Source organism: Lodderomyces beijingensis, assembly GCF_963989305.1.
Source record: "Lodderomyces beijingensis strain CBS 14171 genome assembly, chromosome: 3".
NCBI classification, from domain to species: Eukaryota; Fungi; Ascomycota; class Pichiomycetes; order Serinales; family Debaryomycetaceae; genus Lodderomyces; species Lodderomyces beijingensis.
Window position 1 is genome coordinate 1,139,984 of NC_089972.1, and position 13,310 is coordinate 1,153,293.

General features: G+C 45.2%; 6 protein-coding genes across 6 annotated transcripts; 3 read left to right on the forward strand and 3 right to left on the reverse strand. All coding sequences in view use genetic code 12, as the record gives it.

Moving 5' to 3' along the window:
- Positions 1–725: 725 nt before the first annotated feature.
- Positions 726–2,006, reverse strand: LODBEIA_P25720 (uncharacterized protein; the record flags this gene model as incomplete). Its single annotated transcript, XM_066972586.1, has 1 exon — positions 726–2,006. One exon carries the CDS (start codon positions 2,004–2,006, stop codon positions 726–728), a length of 1,281 nt encoding a protein of 426 aa, XP_066829510.1.
- A 1,512-nt stretch (positions 2,007–3,518) lies between these two features.
- On the forward strand, positions 3,519–4,808 carry LODBEIA_P25730 (uncharacterized protein; the record flags this gene model as incomplete). Its single annotated transcript, XM_066972587.1, has 1 exon — positions 3,519–4,808. The coding sequence occupies one exon, from the start codon at positions 3,519–3,521 to the stop codon at positions 4,806–4,808; it is 1,290 nt and encodes a 429-aa protein (XP_066829511.1).
- Positions 4,809–5,875: 1,067 nt separating this feature from the next.
- On the forward strand, positions 5,876–7,072 carry LODBEIA_P25740 (uncharacterized protein; the record flags this gene model as incomplete). The annotated part of the gene is made up of 1 exon (XM_066972588.1): positions 5,876–7,072. The coding sequence occupies one exon, from the start codon at positions 5,876–5,878 to the stop codon at positions 7,070–7,072; it is 1,197 nt and encodes a 398-aa protein (XP_066829512.1).
- Positions 7,073–7,161: 89 nt separating this feature from the next.
- LODBEIA_P25750 (uncharacterized protein) lies at positions 7,162–8,031 on the reverse strand (the record flags this gene model as incomplete). Its single annotated transcript, XM_066972589.1, has 1 exon — positions 7,162–8,031. One exon carries the CDS (start codon positions 8,029–8,031, stop codon positions 7,162–7,164), a length of 870 nt encoding a protein of 289 aa, XP_066829513.1.
- Positions 8,032–8,237: 206 nt separating this feature from the next.
- On the forward strand, positions 8,238–8,489 carry LODBEIA_P25760 (uncharacterized protein; the record flags this gene model as incomplete). Its single annotated transcript, XM_066972590.1, has 1 exon — positions 8,238–8,489. The coding sequence occupies one exon, from the start codon at positions 8,238–8,240 to the stop codon at positions 8,487–8,489; it is 252 nt and encodes an 83-aa protein (XP_066829514.1).
- A 76-nt stretch (positions 8,490–8,565) lies between these two features.
- LODBEIA_P25770 (uncharacterized protein) lies at positions 8,566–13,077 on the reverse strand (the record flags this gene model as incomplete). Its single annotated transcript, XM_066972591.1, has 1 exon — positions 8,566–13,077. The coding sequence occupies one exon, from the start codon at positions 13,075–13,077 to the stop codon at positions 8,566–8,568; it is 4,512 nt and encodes a 1,503-aa protein (XP_066829515.1).
- Between the last annotated feature and the right edge of the window lie 233 nt (positions 13,078–13,310).

Here is a 13,310-nt window from a genome sequence, read left to right on the forward strand (position 1 = left end):
ATAAGGAAAAGATACATGCTATAACCAAATCAGTGGGGTTTATCTTTCCAAGGGGCAGGATCGAATAGAACCAAACTCATCATTGTTAGAGGTTTAGAAACATGATAATATCCATTCAAAGATTCCACTGACTCACTCGGTCGCAGCATCGTCAACTGCAGTCACCATCCAGAAAAAGCACTTGGTTTACATTACTACCATTCGAAATATCCTGAAAGGTCAAAATAGATTATCCACTTTCCAACAATTGAACCTAGTGCAATCATCAGGCTTGTTTTCACCTGACTTGAAACACCACAACTCCGCTATAATATCGGGGAGGAACTTCTTCTTCATGCTGCTGCTTTATGGAAACCAACATTGTCAGTGCAAGATGCGCTGGGGGGATTTTTTGCAGCAAGTCAAATGAGGGGTTTTGTGTAATGTCCGGAGAGTAACAACTTTGGTGAACCGAACAAGCTTTTAATGTGCGTACCTCTTGATTTGTTCGCCCAGATTCCATTTGCATCGTCAGTATATGAATCAGGACATAAAATCATAGTCAGACTTTTGCTTATTGAAAAAATATGTTTCAACTTGTTTTCCTGAAAAACTCTAACTTTTACTCAACTACTCATTCTAAATAAAAAAAAAAAAAAAAACTTTCATCAATCAACAAAAAACTTAACAAATACCCACCCACAGACTTCTTTTTCATCTTTTCATCTCTCCCTCTCTCCTAAATCTCAAACTTTCGATGGTGCTAAACCAACAGCGTTCTTTTTCAAATCATAAATAGAATAATATCTTCTCAAGAAAGCGTCGCCTATGATTGCCAAGTCACCTATTGGCTTAGGGAAGTCCATAGGTGTAAATACCGAAATACAAGAGCCACCAACTTCCAATATGTAGTCATAAGCCGACAAAGTAAAGTTTGTACCGGCAAATGTCAAAGTCAAGTCGGGCAATTCGTCTCTCTTTTCGCAATCAACTTGATATTGACCTGACCACGACTTGGTAGCACCAATTTTAGCATTGATGATCTCGGCCAAGGTGGAGGGCAAGGTGATTAATGAAGTGCCGGTATCGATAGCGGCACCTGTTTTAGTTAATTCCGCGTACTCGTCGCCCAATCCGATACCTTCAAATGAAACTTCCCAGTAAGCTTTTCTTCTCACTGGCAACCAGGTGATTTTACCTTGGAATAATGAAGGGTCATAACCACCAAATGTAGCCAAGCCACCGTCGTTTTCATCCTTGTTGGTGTCACCCAAGTAAAATGAAACTTGTGGCGAGTCCAATAATCCTTGGTTGATGGCATTGTACACGGGAGGAACAATGTGGTTCACCGAAATGGAGTCATAAGCCAAACCCAATATACCGTCGAATTTACCAAAGGCAAAAGCCAAACCAGGTTCAGAGGTGGCTTCGGCAAAGTCTTGATTGGGGATCACCAAGTCTCCAATTGTCAAGACGTCTTGCGATATAAATCCCTCCATTGAGCCCGAGCCATACTGGATTGAGAACTTGGTGCCATTGGCCTTGTAAGTTGAACTTGCATCGTGGTCATACTTGGAATGTAAAAAGCACGCCAATGAGGTACATTCCTGAGACGGAACCCACAAATTAGAGGAGCCGGTATCCAATATAACTTTAAAAGTCTGCCCGGGAGTGCCCAATTGAATCTCGGTAAAGTATTGAGCATTCAAGTAATTGGTCAAGGGCGCATCATACTTGCCTTCCTTTTCAGGGGTGACAAATGGCACTTTGGCGCAATCTTTACCAGCTTGGCCTTTGCTCAAAATCTGCTGCACGCCAAATGGAACCGGGTTTCCATGAGCTTGATTAAATAAGTTAAAGTACTTGTTGGCCAATGTAGTTGTGTAGTCATGGAAAGTCGTTGCATCCAACGTTTCTTCATTGGACAACTTGGTCAACTTCAAACTGTGGGGCTTTGCTTCCACAACAGACGTCAAAGCCAAAAGAGTCGTAGCAACCGAAGTCAATATCGATAATGATAATTGCATCTTGAAAGTTGGAGAGAGGTCCTGCTTCTTGGTTCTTGTGCTAATTGTTAGCTAACTTGAAAAAAAAAAAAATCAAAAAAATCAAAAACTCTTGCAAAATAACTTATTCAACAGCTGGAATGTAGACCACTCAGATAGTTAAAGCTTGCCAATAGAAAGATTTAAAAGAAAGATACCAGATGTGTGTCGTTCGAAAAAGCTGTCCAGGGTGTATAAATTGTTATGGTGGAAAAGTTATTTATGTGTCAAGTTGAAACCAGTACTAGAAGGAGGGAGGTGTCTAAGGAAAGCTGAACAAGAAACAAGCATGACAAGTTGTTGGGCGGCCAAGAGATTCCGGGGGTGAGCGAGAATGAGAAACGCCATAGGACGGCGAGGGCGACGGGGGGCCACCGCGGGAGCAAGACGGTGAAGGGGGCGCGCGGGGGGAGAGAACTACCACCACGATAGTGGTGGTTTACCGCTGGCCGGGCACACCGATAATTGATTAGTGACCAGCAGGAGGGAAAAAAAACGGGTAGTGCACCAACCGTTTCTTTATTAACACCCAGCAACAGTAGTTGAAAATTATTTGCCACCCGAATTTTGCCTCTTTTCTCGCCTTCCCCAGTTTTTGTTCTTTGCTGCTGTTCTCCTTGTTGTCGTTTACGCTCCTTATCGCGGATTCCCGTTACAGCCATAATTAGCCCCAATTTGGAATACCTCTATCTAGGCGTGTGTCTCTTTTTCTGTCTCTTTTTTTCTGTCATTTGTTCCGCGACACTGGGTGGCTGTGTCATTGCTCTCTGCACACAAGCTTCAAATGTTGTGTGGCTCAGGCAGAATACAAAAAAACAGCAACACCACTATAGAGTATTTTACAAGAGGGATAGCTTGAAGCAAGAGTTTCCAGATTCAAACAAATATGAAAGAATGGCTTGAAGCTTAGAGGAGATGGACATAGCTACGAGAGTTGCTTGCACGTGGCAGTGAAAGAACAGCCAAAGCACGAGAAACGGGGGGAGCAACTCCAGCTTGCGCCGGCTTCTTTCTTTTTCGATCACAAGCTGGAAGCAACTCTTGCTTTGCCGTGTTAGAGGTGTTGGTTGCTTTCTGCAATGAGACCGGAAGAAGACCATGTCAAGAGCCGTGGGGCAGCAGCTGGGGTTTCGTTTTCGTTTGTTCACTCTTGCCTGGAGATAACCTCGGCAGCTCTGGCCGGCGTTAAAGTTTTTTTTTTTTTTTTTTTTTTTTTCTGTCGCTCTTCTGCAGCGGAAAACCAACCTCTGATATTCAAATCGGAAATTTCGTCGAATATAGCAGAACAATATCAAAAAAAAAAATCAGTTAAACAAAGCACAGCTTCAAGGCTATCCCTAACAAGCTCTCTCTCATCCAATACTGTTGTCAAGATTGAAAAAAAGTGCGATGTTTGGCACAGGTTTCTTCCAGTCACGCGTAGAAAAATATGCAGCTCAAACTCCCATAAGATTCAAACCAAGAAGCGGCGGCAGCAGCACCACGATTCCTGAAATGATCAAGGACAATGTAGCCGAGTTTGAAAGTGGATACAGCTTTTATGTCAACCCGTTGCTTTCGTCGGGGCACACGCAAACGGCATATACTGCATTGAACAAATTTGAAAATCTGAATCATGTACATTACAAGCGAGAAATCATCCAAATCGAAGATAAAAGATATACATTGCCAAACGGTGAACAGTTGAAATACGACCAATGGCAAGGTGAAAGCACCGTTGCAATAGACTATGCCATGACCACTCCATACAAGTCCGATGGCAACCATTTGAAATATAGACCCAGTTCACAAAAGGAGGACTTGCCACCACGCACGGAATTCAAAAACCCCGACGAAGAATTGATTGGCGTGGATGCCAATCAAGACAAACCCTTGTTGATTGTGTTGCATGGATTGTCAGGGGGGTCATACGAAGCATACATTCGAGCAGTCTTGGAGAAAATCATTGGGCCACCCTACGACTTTGATGCTATTGTCCTCAATTCTCGCGGCTGTGCCCACCACACTATAACAAGCCCTCAACTATACAACGGATTATGGACCAATGATTTGCGGTACTTGATGAATGAATTTGTGAGCAAGAAATGGCCCCAAAAGCGCATCTACTTGATGGGGTTCTCGCTTGGTGGTGCCATATTGGCAAATTACCTTGGCCAAGAAGGAGCAGATGCACCGGCAATGATCAAAGGCGCGTGCATGTTTGGCACACCTTGGGACTTCCCCGATGGCGCCCATCATTTAAGGGAAAGCATTCTCGGCCACAATGTTTATTCGCCCACCATGTGCAACAATTTACTTAAATTGCTCAATGGTCACGGGAAACTTGAAGAAAATGAATTCATCAAACAATACAGAGACGATCCGTCCAAGTACAATTTGAAATTCCTTCGAGATTTCGACGAGTACTTTACTAGTCGATTATTTGGATTAAACTCAGCCGATGAGTATTATAGACTCGCGTCTCCAGTGCAAAGGTTGCTCAGAGTCAGAGTGCCCGTGTTGATTGTGAGCTCGAAAGATGACCCCGTGGTCGGGTCGAGATCACTACCGTATTCAGAAACGAAATTGAACCCCTACGTCACCATGGTGACGACTAGTGTCGGCGGCCATTTGGGCTGGTTCAAATGGAACGGAGAACGATGGTACGTCGAGCCCATTTGTAAATTCTTTAAGGTGTTGGATCAATTCGACGCCGATGGTGGTAGTATCACTCAAAAGAACTTGCCGATTGACATTTCCAAAAGCTGGAAACACGATAGATTGGTCAACGGGATGTTGACTTGATAGCTAATTAATAGAGTATTTATAACGAACAAGAAAAAGAAGATTGAGTTTGCCTCTTGACTAAGAGTCACACGACATTGCAGTTGCAACTATTTTCTTCATTCTTTTTTTTTTTCTTTCCTTCCTTCGTTTCAGCCTTGGGGCAAGTGAAGCAGATTCTGGTTTTCTAGTTTGACTTTTGTCCAAGCGGTGCTTGAGCGAAGGCCTACATTTGCCGACGACCGATGGCTCAATCCTCAAACTCAAACATCTAATTGTAGATGTATTAGCCGAAGCGCAAGGCATTTGTTCTCGCCAAGTACAATAATATATATTGGTGTCACGTGATAGAGCAAGCGACAATTCCCCCCCCCCCTCTCTTCCTTTGTCAAAAGAGCATGTAGCGGAGTCTGTCATATAATAGGTGATGTCAGATATTAGGCGAAAGTTTCCATATTCTCGCCCCTGGCAACTACACCCATCGCCGTGTCGACCCAGTGGCATATTGTTGTTGGCTCGTGTTTCAGTTTCCGTCGCAACACGTCAAGCGCAAAAATCGCTGACTAAAACAGAAAAAACGGTAAAACGGAATCGGTCGGCGCTATCGGCAAAAACTCGGATATAATTCCACGGAGCCGCGAAGGACTCTCAAGGTGGGGAAGAGCACCGAACACGCCTACAGCGATCACCCAAAGGGTACGATAACACGCGTCCGGCTGCTCGTGAGATTTGTCGGTTGTTGAATACACCGCTCTGTACTAATTCACTCACAACAGTATGCCCTTGCGTTGGTTTTATCCTTTGGTTCTTCCCACCGCCAGGCTTCGCTAAATATCCGTGCGCGGCTCTCTTTTTTTATTCCGTCTTATTGCTGTTTTTTTTTTGTTTTTTCTTCAATAGATAAAAGAGGAAAACTCCCCCTTTGTTTTGCCAAACAGCTTAAGTTTTTCTTGATGGATTAGCCCCAGAAGGTGTGTTGTTGAGAGATAACGGAGACTTGTTGTTTACAGATATAGCTTGGTGGGCAATTCTATATCTCTTCTTTTCTTTCACTTTTTTTGTTGGCACCAACTCGTACTTTGCCCCCCATGTTTAGCAAGTTGAGAAGTAAAGTGACGTCGGGGTCAGGGTCACATTCCAATTCCAATTCCAATTCCCGATCCACGTCTGAGGACTCGTCACTACACGAGAAAAATGGCCACGCGTTGGACGCAAGTACAAGTAATGGCAATGCAGCCGTTGGTGGTGGTGGGGTAGTTGCTAACAAGCGCGAGCAGCACCCTGATGACGCACCAAGGTATACCCCCTTTGAAAACCCGCCGCCTGAGTCAAAGATACCAGTCGGAGCCACATTTAGCCAAGACCAAAAAGAGAAATACCTAAAAGTGCTCACCTATTTCCAAAACCCCAACTTGACGATATCCGACAGCGAAGAGCACCACAAACACAAGATTCGAATCAGCGTCGACGATGGCGGCGCATTGACCCAGGGTGAAAAATCGTGGTTGACGAGAGAATGCTTCTTGAGGTATTTGAGAGCTACGAAATGGCACGTCGAAGACGCCATTGATCGCATCGAGTTGACGCTAGCGTGGAGACGAGAATTTGGCATCAGTGAACTTTTTGACGACGAAAACGAAGTGAATGGCAAGCTATGCGCACCCGAGAATGAAACTGGTAAAGAAGTAATCTTGGGCTACGATAACGAATCGAGACCGTGTCTTTATCTCAAACCGGGGCGGCAAAACACCAAGCCGAGCGCGAGACAAGTGCAGCACTTGGTTTACATGTTGGAACGAGTCATTGATTACATGCCCCTGGGACAGGACTCGTTGGCGTTGCTCATAGACTTCAAAGCACACCCCGTGGGGACCCAAGGTGGCAAAGTCCCCCCGGTTGGCGTTGGAAGGCAAGTACTACATATCTTGCAAACGCATTACCCGGAACGATTAGGCAAGGCGTTGTTGACGAATATCCCTTGGCTCGGATGGACTTTTTTGAAGTTGATTCACCCTTTTATTGATCCGCTAACTAGAGAGAAATTGGTATTCGACCATCCCTTCGTTAACTATGTGCCTAAAGTGCAGCTCGATAAAGATTTCAAAGGCGACGTCAACTTTATCTACGAGCACGATAAATACTGGAACAAGATGATTGAAATCAGTCAAGACAAGAAACACAAATACTTTGATAGATTTGAAAAGTTTGGCGCGGTTGTGGGGTTGAGTGAAGTTGATCTACGTGGAGACGGAGAAGAACTCACTCATCCCGTCGGTTCGATCTAACCAACTTTTTTAGCATCCAACATTCAAGATAGCATTAATCTTATAGAATGACATATACAAAAAAAAAAAAAAAATTACAGTCTTTTCTTTCACTCTAGGAACGGATTCGCATTCTTGCGCTTTTCAACTAGGCCAGTATCGACATCAATCATATGCAACCAGTCAACAGGGTACATCAACGAGCCCGCGCCGCCTTCACTCTTCGCAAACACCACCCCCAAGTCATTGCGCGCCGTGCTCAAATAGTAATTCAGCCCATCCCCCAAACTCAAAATGACACAACGCACAACGTCACCGGGCCTAAAACATTCGCCAACGACAACGCGGTCCCGTTCCGTGCTCCGTATATCCTGACTCCTGATGATCCCGCGGAAATTCTCCCCCAAGTCGTATATCTGCGCATTCGAGCTCATGGTGCTCGAGCTGGCGATGGAAGCGGGGTTGAAGTTGTGTTGCGAGCCGCCGCCCATCGGCAACGAGGCATGCGCCGTGGCTCCATTCGACCCGATTCCCGAGTCAGATAGGATGGCCTTGTTCGCCATGGCGATGATCTCGCATTGCGCTTGCTTTTGCGATATACGGGTTATTCGCACTAGCACCACGTCGTTCTCCCTCGGCAAATTGATGCTGTTCGTGGTGGAGATCGATGACATGTCGTCTGCGCTGGGCATTGGTTGACCGCGCGGTATAACGCACACGATATACGTGAGCTGTTTCTCATCCTCTGCTTCATCTGCTTCATCTTCTCCCTGCGCGTTGTCGTTGTCGTTAGCTATCTGTTTGATGTATTTATGGCCTACAATGGAGGCGCAGATTACGGGGATGCTAGGTTGCGATTCGTCGCTTCGGATCGAGTTCACTACCGTGCCTCTGCCTGCGATGTATTTGACTTGTTTGCCGTCTTGGAGTTGGTATGTTGGGGCTAGGTATTGTCCCGGTACCACTACCTTTGAATCCATCTCGTGAGCGTTAATGAATGGGGGGGTTTTATGTCAAGAGTTGAGAAGGCTTTCAACTATTCCTTTTCTTTCAACTTTTCTTTTTATTTTTTGGTCTCTTCTTGCGCACTGAAGAGAAGGTTTGGAATCTGTGGAAACTCGGCTTCGCAAATTTCAAAGTCTTGACAGAATAAACCAACTGATCTACGTTTTTTATATGAAGAGAGATGGCGATCAACTACCCGGAGTACGTCAATAATCAGCCTCCAGTGATAACATTGCGAGAATACGATGATGCCGATTGGGCACCTTCAACTTGTCTAGACTCCAGACCCGAGGGGTACGTTGTTGTCTTGATGGAGCAGCCGGAACAAGTCATTGCTAGGATCCACGGCGACGATAACAAAACGTTAGATACGATCTTTAAAAGTGCAAAAGATCAACACGCTAGACAAGAAGCAGAGAAACAACAACAGTGAGGAAAAGTATTACCGATCGCTCCCTTTCTTTCTACGGATACGGAACTGATTTGTGAAAAGTCTATCAAATGTTGCATTAAAAGAACTGTGTATAACATCTACTATCAACATGAACTTCCATTTCCAGCTTGATCAAATTCATCTCTTCCTTAATCTGCTGCGCCAAGAGCGGCGTCAATTGGTTACATGTGGCTGTATCTGGGTGACGATCATATTCTTCCCCGTTATAAGTGTCGTAAAGAATGATTCTTGAGCTGAACCTGACTCCAGATTGCTTAGTCGGTGGAGGCGGGGGTGGTCTGGGTAGCTGCTGCGTATTGTAGTTGCTTTTCTTCCACTTATTCAAGATTGACGTGAATGACCTGGGAGATGAACTTGTAGACGATTGATCGGATATCGAAGGGATTTTGTTGTGCACAAATCTCTGGCCAAAAGGAGGTTGTGGCTGTTGCGGTGGCGAGTAGTTAACCAGCGAGCTTTCCCTGCCGAATCTAGCCATAGATTTGGTTGGAGGCGTCTGCAATGAGGGCAGTTCTGCAGATACATCGCTCGTCATTTTCATATTTGGAACCATGTTTTCCTTTTCGTACTCCTCGAGTAGCGCTTCCTCATCAGCATAATCGTTTTCATTCTCCTCTTCCTCTTCGTCCTCCTCCTCGTCCTCGTCTTCTCCATCCGATGTGCCAAAACCAGCTCCTACGGATGATGAATCGTCCGTAAAAGATACCGTTAGTGATTGATGCGATCCACCGCTTCGCATATTGTGTCCACTAAACTTGCTGTTCAACTTTGACGGGTTCAATCCCTTGAAAGACATTGACATTGGGCGATTACTGAACTTCGACTTGAACTCATTCGACTTGAGTGCAGTTTGTAAAATGCGTGATGCCTTTGTCTGCTCCATTTCAATCCCACCAACTTTGTCAGCCTTTTCCCGCGTCTCAAATTGGAAAGAATCGTCGCCGGATTCTTCTTCATCAATTGCAGGCGCGGTTTCCTCTGTGTCGTGAACCTCATCCTCGTCCTCATCCTCATCTCCGTCATTATCCTCATCATTGTCCTCGTCTTCCTTGTCTTCCTTATCTTCATGCTTGTTCTCAACCTCGACACTGGTCTTTGGAGACTCCGTTTGGCTCATCGAGAGCGGGGAAGGTGACGGCGTAGACGAATCAATGACAATCGGAACGGCAGTTGCATGGCTGAATGAGCTATTGGGGAACGGCACCGACTGTAAAGGTAGTTGAGGCTGTGGTGTTTCATCGACGGTTATGGAGGGAGCATCGACAACGGCATCATCATCATCATCATTATCATCACGACCAAGCTGTTTTGCATCGATTGTGGCATCCTCGGGGATGGAATGCCTATTGGCACTGTTTTCGTGATTATACGCCTCCAATACTATGATTGGTGGTTCACCAATATCTTCAGCACCGTGAGCCACTTCCAGAAGCAACTCTCTCATGTTACGAGTTGGAAGTTCAACCTCACGTTTCACACTAACGGGGCTGCCAACAGCTTGTGGAGAATAATTAAACTTTAAATTGTCAACGTCAAGGTAATCTCGGAATTCGATAAAATCCTCGTAATTGATTGAATCGTGGCCAACCGGTTCAGCAGGTGTGCCAAAAGGTTTTGGTAATGGACTGGGGTTCAAAACGTTGGCGTCGATCAAATTCACTTCAGAAACTTCGCCATCTAGATTGCTTCTCACACTAGTTGAGTTTCTCAAAATCGAGCTTGTCCTGACAACGCCACTAGCTGGGGGTAAAGCCGCTGGTCCATGGTATTGAACAATGTTATCGTCGCTCCCATCGTAATTGATAAACGAACTCCGCTTATTGGACCTGACCGACCTGATCGACCGAGACTTTTCCAAAGATATTATACTCTCTACTTCGTGCGCGTCCAAGGACCTTGGAAATAACGTTTCTCCTAGTAATTGCAGGCTCTTGTCTCTAGTACTTGGGTGTCCGTTGGGGATGGGAGATAATGACGCCGACGACAGTGGCCTCGTCTTGCGAGTATTTGATGAGCTTATGGAGTTTGCATCGGGCTGGCGTTGTCTTTTCAAATCAGGCGAACTTTGGTAAGTGACTCTGAATGGAGAGCCAAACTGGTTAGAATCAAACAAGGGCGGCATCAACAGAAGTTCCTCTCTGTACTTGCCTCCCGAGTCTCTTTGAATGGGCGGGTTCTCGCTAATATTCTTGGAGTCGTAAAGAAAGCTGTCGTCACCGTTATTTCCATTAAAAGATAACGACTCTGCATCGTCGTAATGCTCCTCTTCCTCCTCTTTTTCCTCCTGATTCTTACCCTGCTTCAGTTTCATGCTGCCTTTTGAGTTTGGATTCTTCTTGGGGCCAAGGCTTTGTTCACTGACTTCCCGGATAAAGTCAATAGAGCCCGGCCTGGGCTTTGAGTCGCTGCTGGTAGTTCTCGGCTGCGAGAAAAAGTCAGTTCGTTGATCTAGTTGACACCCGTTGTTTGCTGCTAGCGGTTCCTTTGCGTCTACTATTTTGTCTCCTGCCTTATCCAGATTTGTATTCTGTTCCGGCGAACTGCGCTTGCGCCAGGCATTCATAATCGACGAGTTTGACTTGGTTTTCGTCAAGGTAGGAACTTGCTCATTCTTACCAAGGGTAGCTGAGTTTGATTTGGAGGTTGCTTGACTAGCCTGAGTCTCGTTGTCCGCAGAAGCACCTGTTGCTCCAGCGGCGTTTAAAGAATGGTCTCTTGATTTCGACTTGAATAATGACCTAAAACTGAATAATTTCTTTTTTTCCTTCTCCGGTTGAACTGCATTCTGGGTCGCTATTTTGTTGACATCGCTCAACGTTGCACTTCTCTTGCGCAAATGATCTTGTGGTTTCGAGTCATCTAAGGTGTCCTTGGTTGCGTTCTTGCTGAGATTAAAGGAAAAAGACGAGTTTGACCTTTTATTGCGGCTTCTCGGGTCAATTGTTGGCGATTGTTCAAGAGTGTCATTGTTGGTTTTCGATGACCACATCCTCGGTGGGCTCCTTGGTGAATTTTGTTGTGGTATAGTAGAACTTTTTGTCTCGGGGTAGGATAAATATGGTACTGATACTGGTGCTGGTACTGGCGCTTGCTCCTTTGGTTCAAGTTGTTTTGAAGGGCTCTGTGGTGCAATCAACGGCAAGGGCTTTTTATCCAAATAGCCGCTTCTTCTTGACTTTTTTGTTTGAGAGACCTCCCTTTCCAATAGTGGCTTTAACAGTGATCTGTTTTTAGCCTTGAGGCTGTTGTTGCCCGTGTTTGTATTTGTATTTGTATTGGTATTGGTATTGGTATTGGCAGTTGTAGTTGTAGTTGGAGTTGGAGTTGGAGTTGAATTTGTTGGGTCGCTAGCAAATTTAGAGCTTTGCACACCTAAACCCTCGTTGACAAAATTGGTTTGCGTTTGCCAGGGATCATCAATATGACTTGGGCTCGTATAGTCGGAGCTGAATAATAACTTTTCCGTGTCAAAATCGTAATTTAGATTCGTGGTTGTAGCTCGGGGATTTTCCTCCTTGTGCATGTTCTCCCTTGTATTGTCCAAATTAATTTTATTATTATTGTTAATTTTTTTTTTCCTGTTTGCGCTGCTATTGTTCTTAATGAAGCTCTTGACATCAGATTCACTCATCTTCTGTTTCGACAGTATGTGCTCCAACAACTGATCATTCGAGTACTTTCTACCCGAGTTGTTGGCATTGGTATCGGGATACGACACTGTCGAGTCGTTGATTAGAGTGTTTTCTTCTCTAGATTTATCTGACGGAAACTGCGTGGCTCCTGTTTCTACAAGCACCAACAGCGGAGAGTCGAAACTGCGCGTGTAGTTTTGGAAAGTGAAAGGCTGTTCCAACACTGGGGTTTCGTCTGTTGTATAGCCACTCCCGCTGATAGTTGACACCGAGGACTTTGTGTGCTGATGTGTCTTGCCCGAATGTGAACCTGCTGCTGCTGCCGCTGGTGGTGGTTTTGACATTTTTGCATTTTCATTCACAAACTCATTCGCGGTTTCAAAGCTCTGTCCCGACGCCAACGTCTCGTTGGTGGTGTTTTTCTTTTCAAACGGTGTAGTATTGTCGGTCAACTCTGGTTGCGATCTTGTCGAATGAAAAAACTCGGTCGAGTCAAACATCCCTTCATCTTCTTGCTCTTGTTCTTCTTCTTCTTCTTCTTCTTCTTCCTCGCTTTCCTTTTTCTTTTCCTCCTCGTCTTCGTCTGCCTCTTCGAGAATCAACCCGGGATTCTCAAAGTGTAGGCTTCGTTCATTGAGAACACTTTCTAGAGCCTTCAACGACGGCGAGGACTTGATCATCGACGTCCTGCTGGTGGAGCTCGAGCCCGAATTCGGGCTCGATTTTCTCGCCTTCTTGTCTCCCTGGGAGAACCTCTTGCCTCTAGGCGTCTCGTCTAGCCCATTCTTTAGACTCCTTGTACTGATGGAGTGGGGTATCTGCACCGAGTTTCTGAGATTTTTGATATGGTTCGAACTAGTATGGTTGGATGCTGAGTAGAAGTTATTCTCCGAAAAGAAGTCGTCATAGTTTGTGAGTTGGAAACTCTTCGACATCTATAACGCGGAAACTAGTTATATTCTACGGGGGACGGAGGGGTGCTTGAAAGTGCTGCTTCCTGTTCTGTTGATGTCTGGTAAATGCCTTGAAAAAGTGCGGTTATAAAAAAGGGCAACCTGAAGAAAGTGCTCCTAAATGGAGTTTTTGAGCAAAGTTTTAGATGCAAAACTGTTCTTTTTTTTTTTCCGATATAAGACGTACAAGTTTACTTGAGCTTTGAATTGAGCAA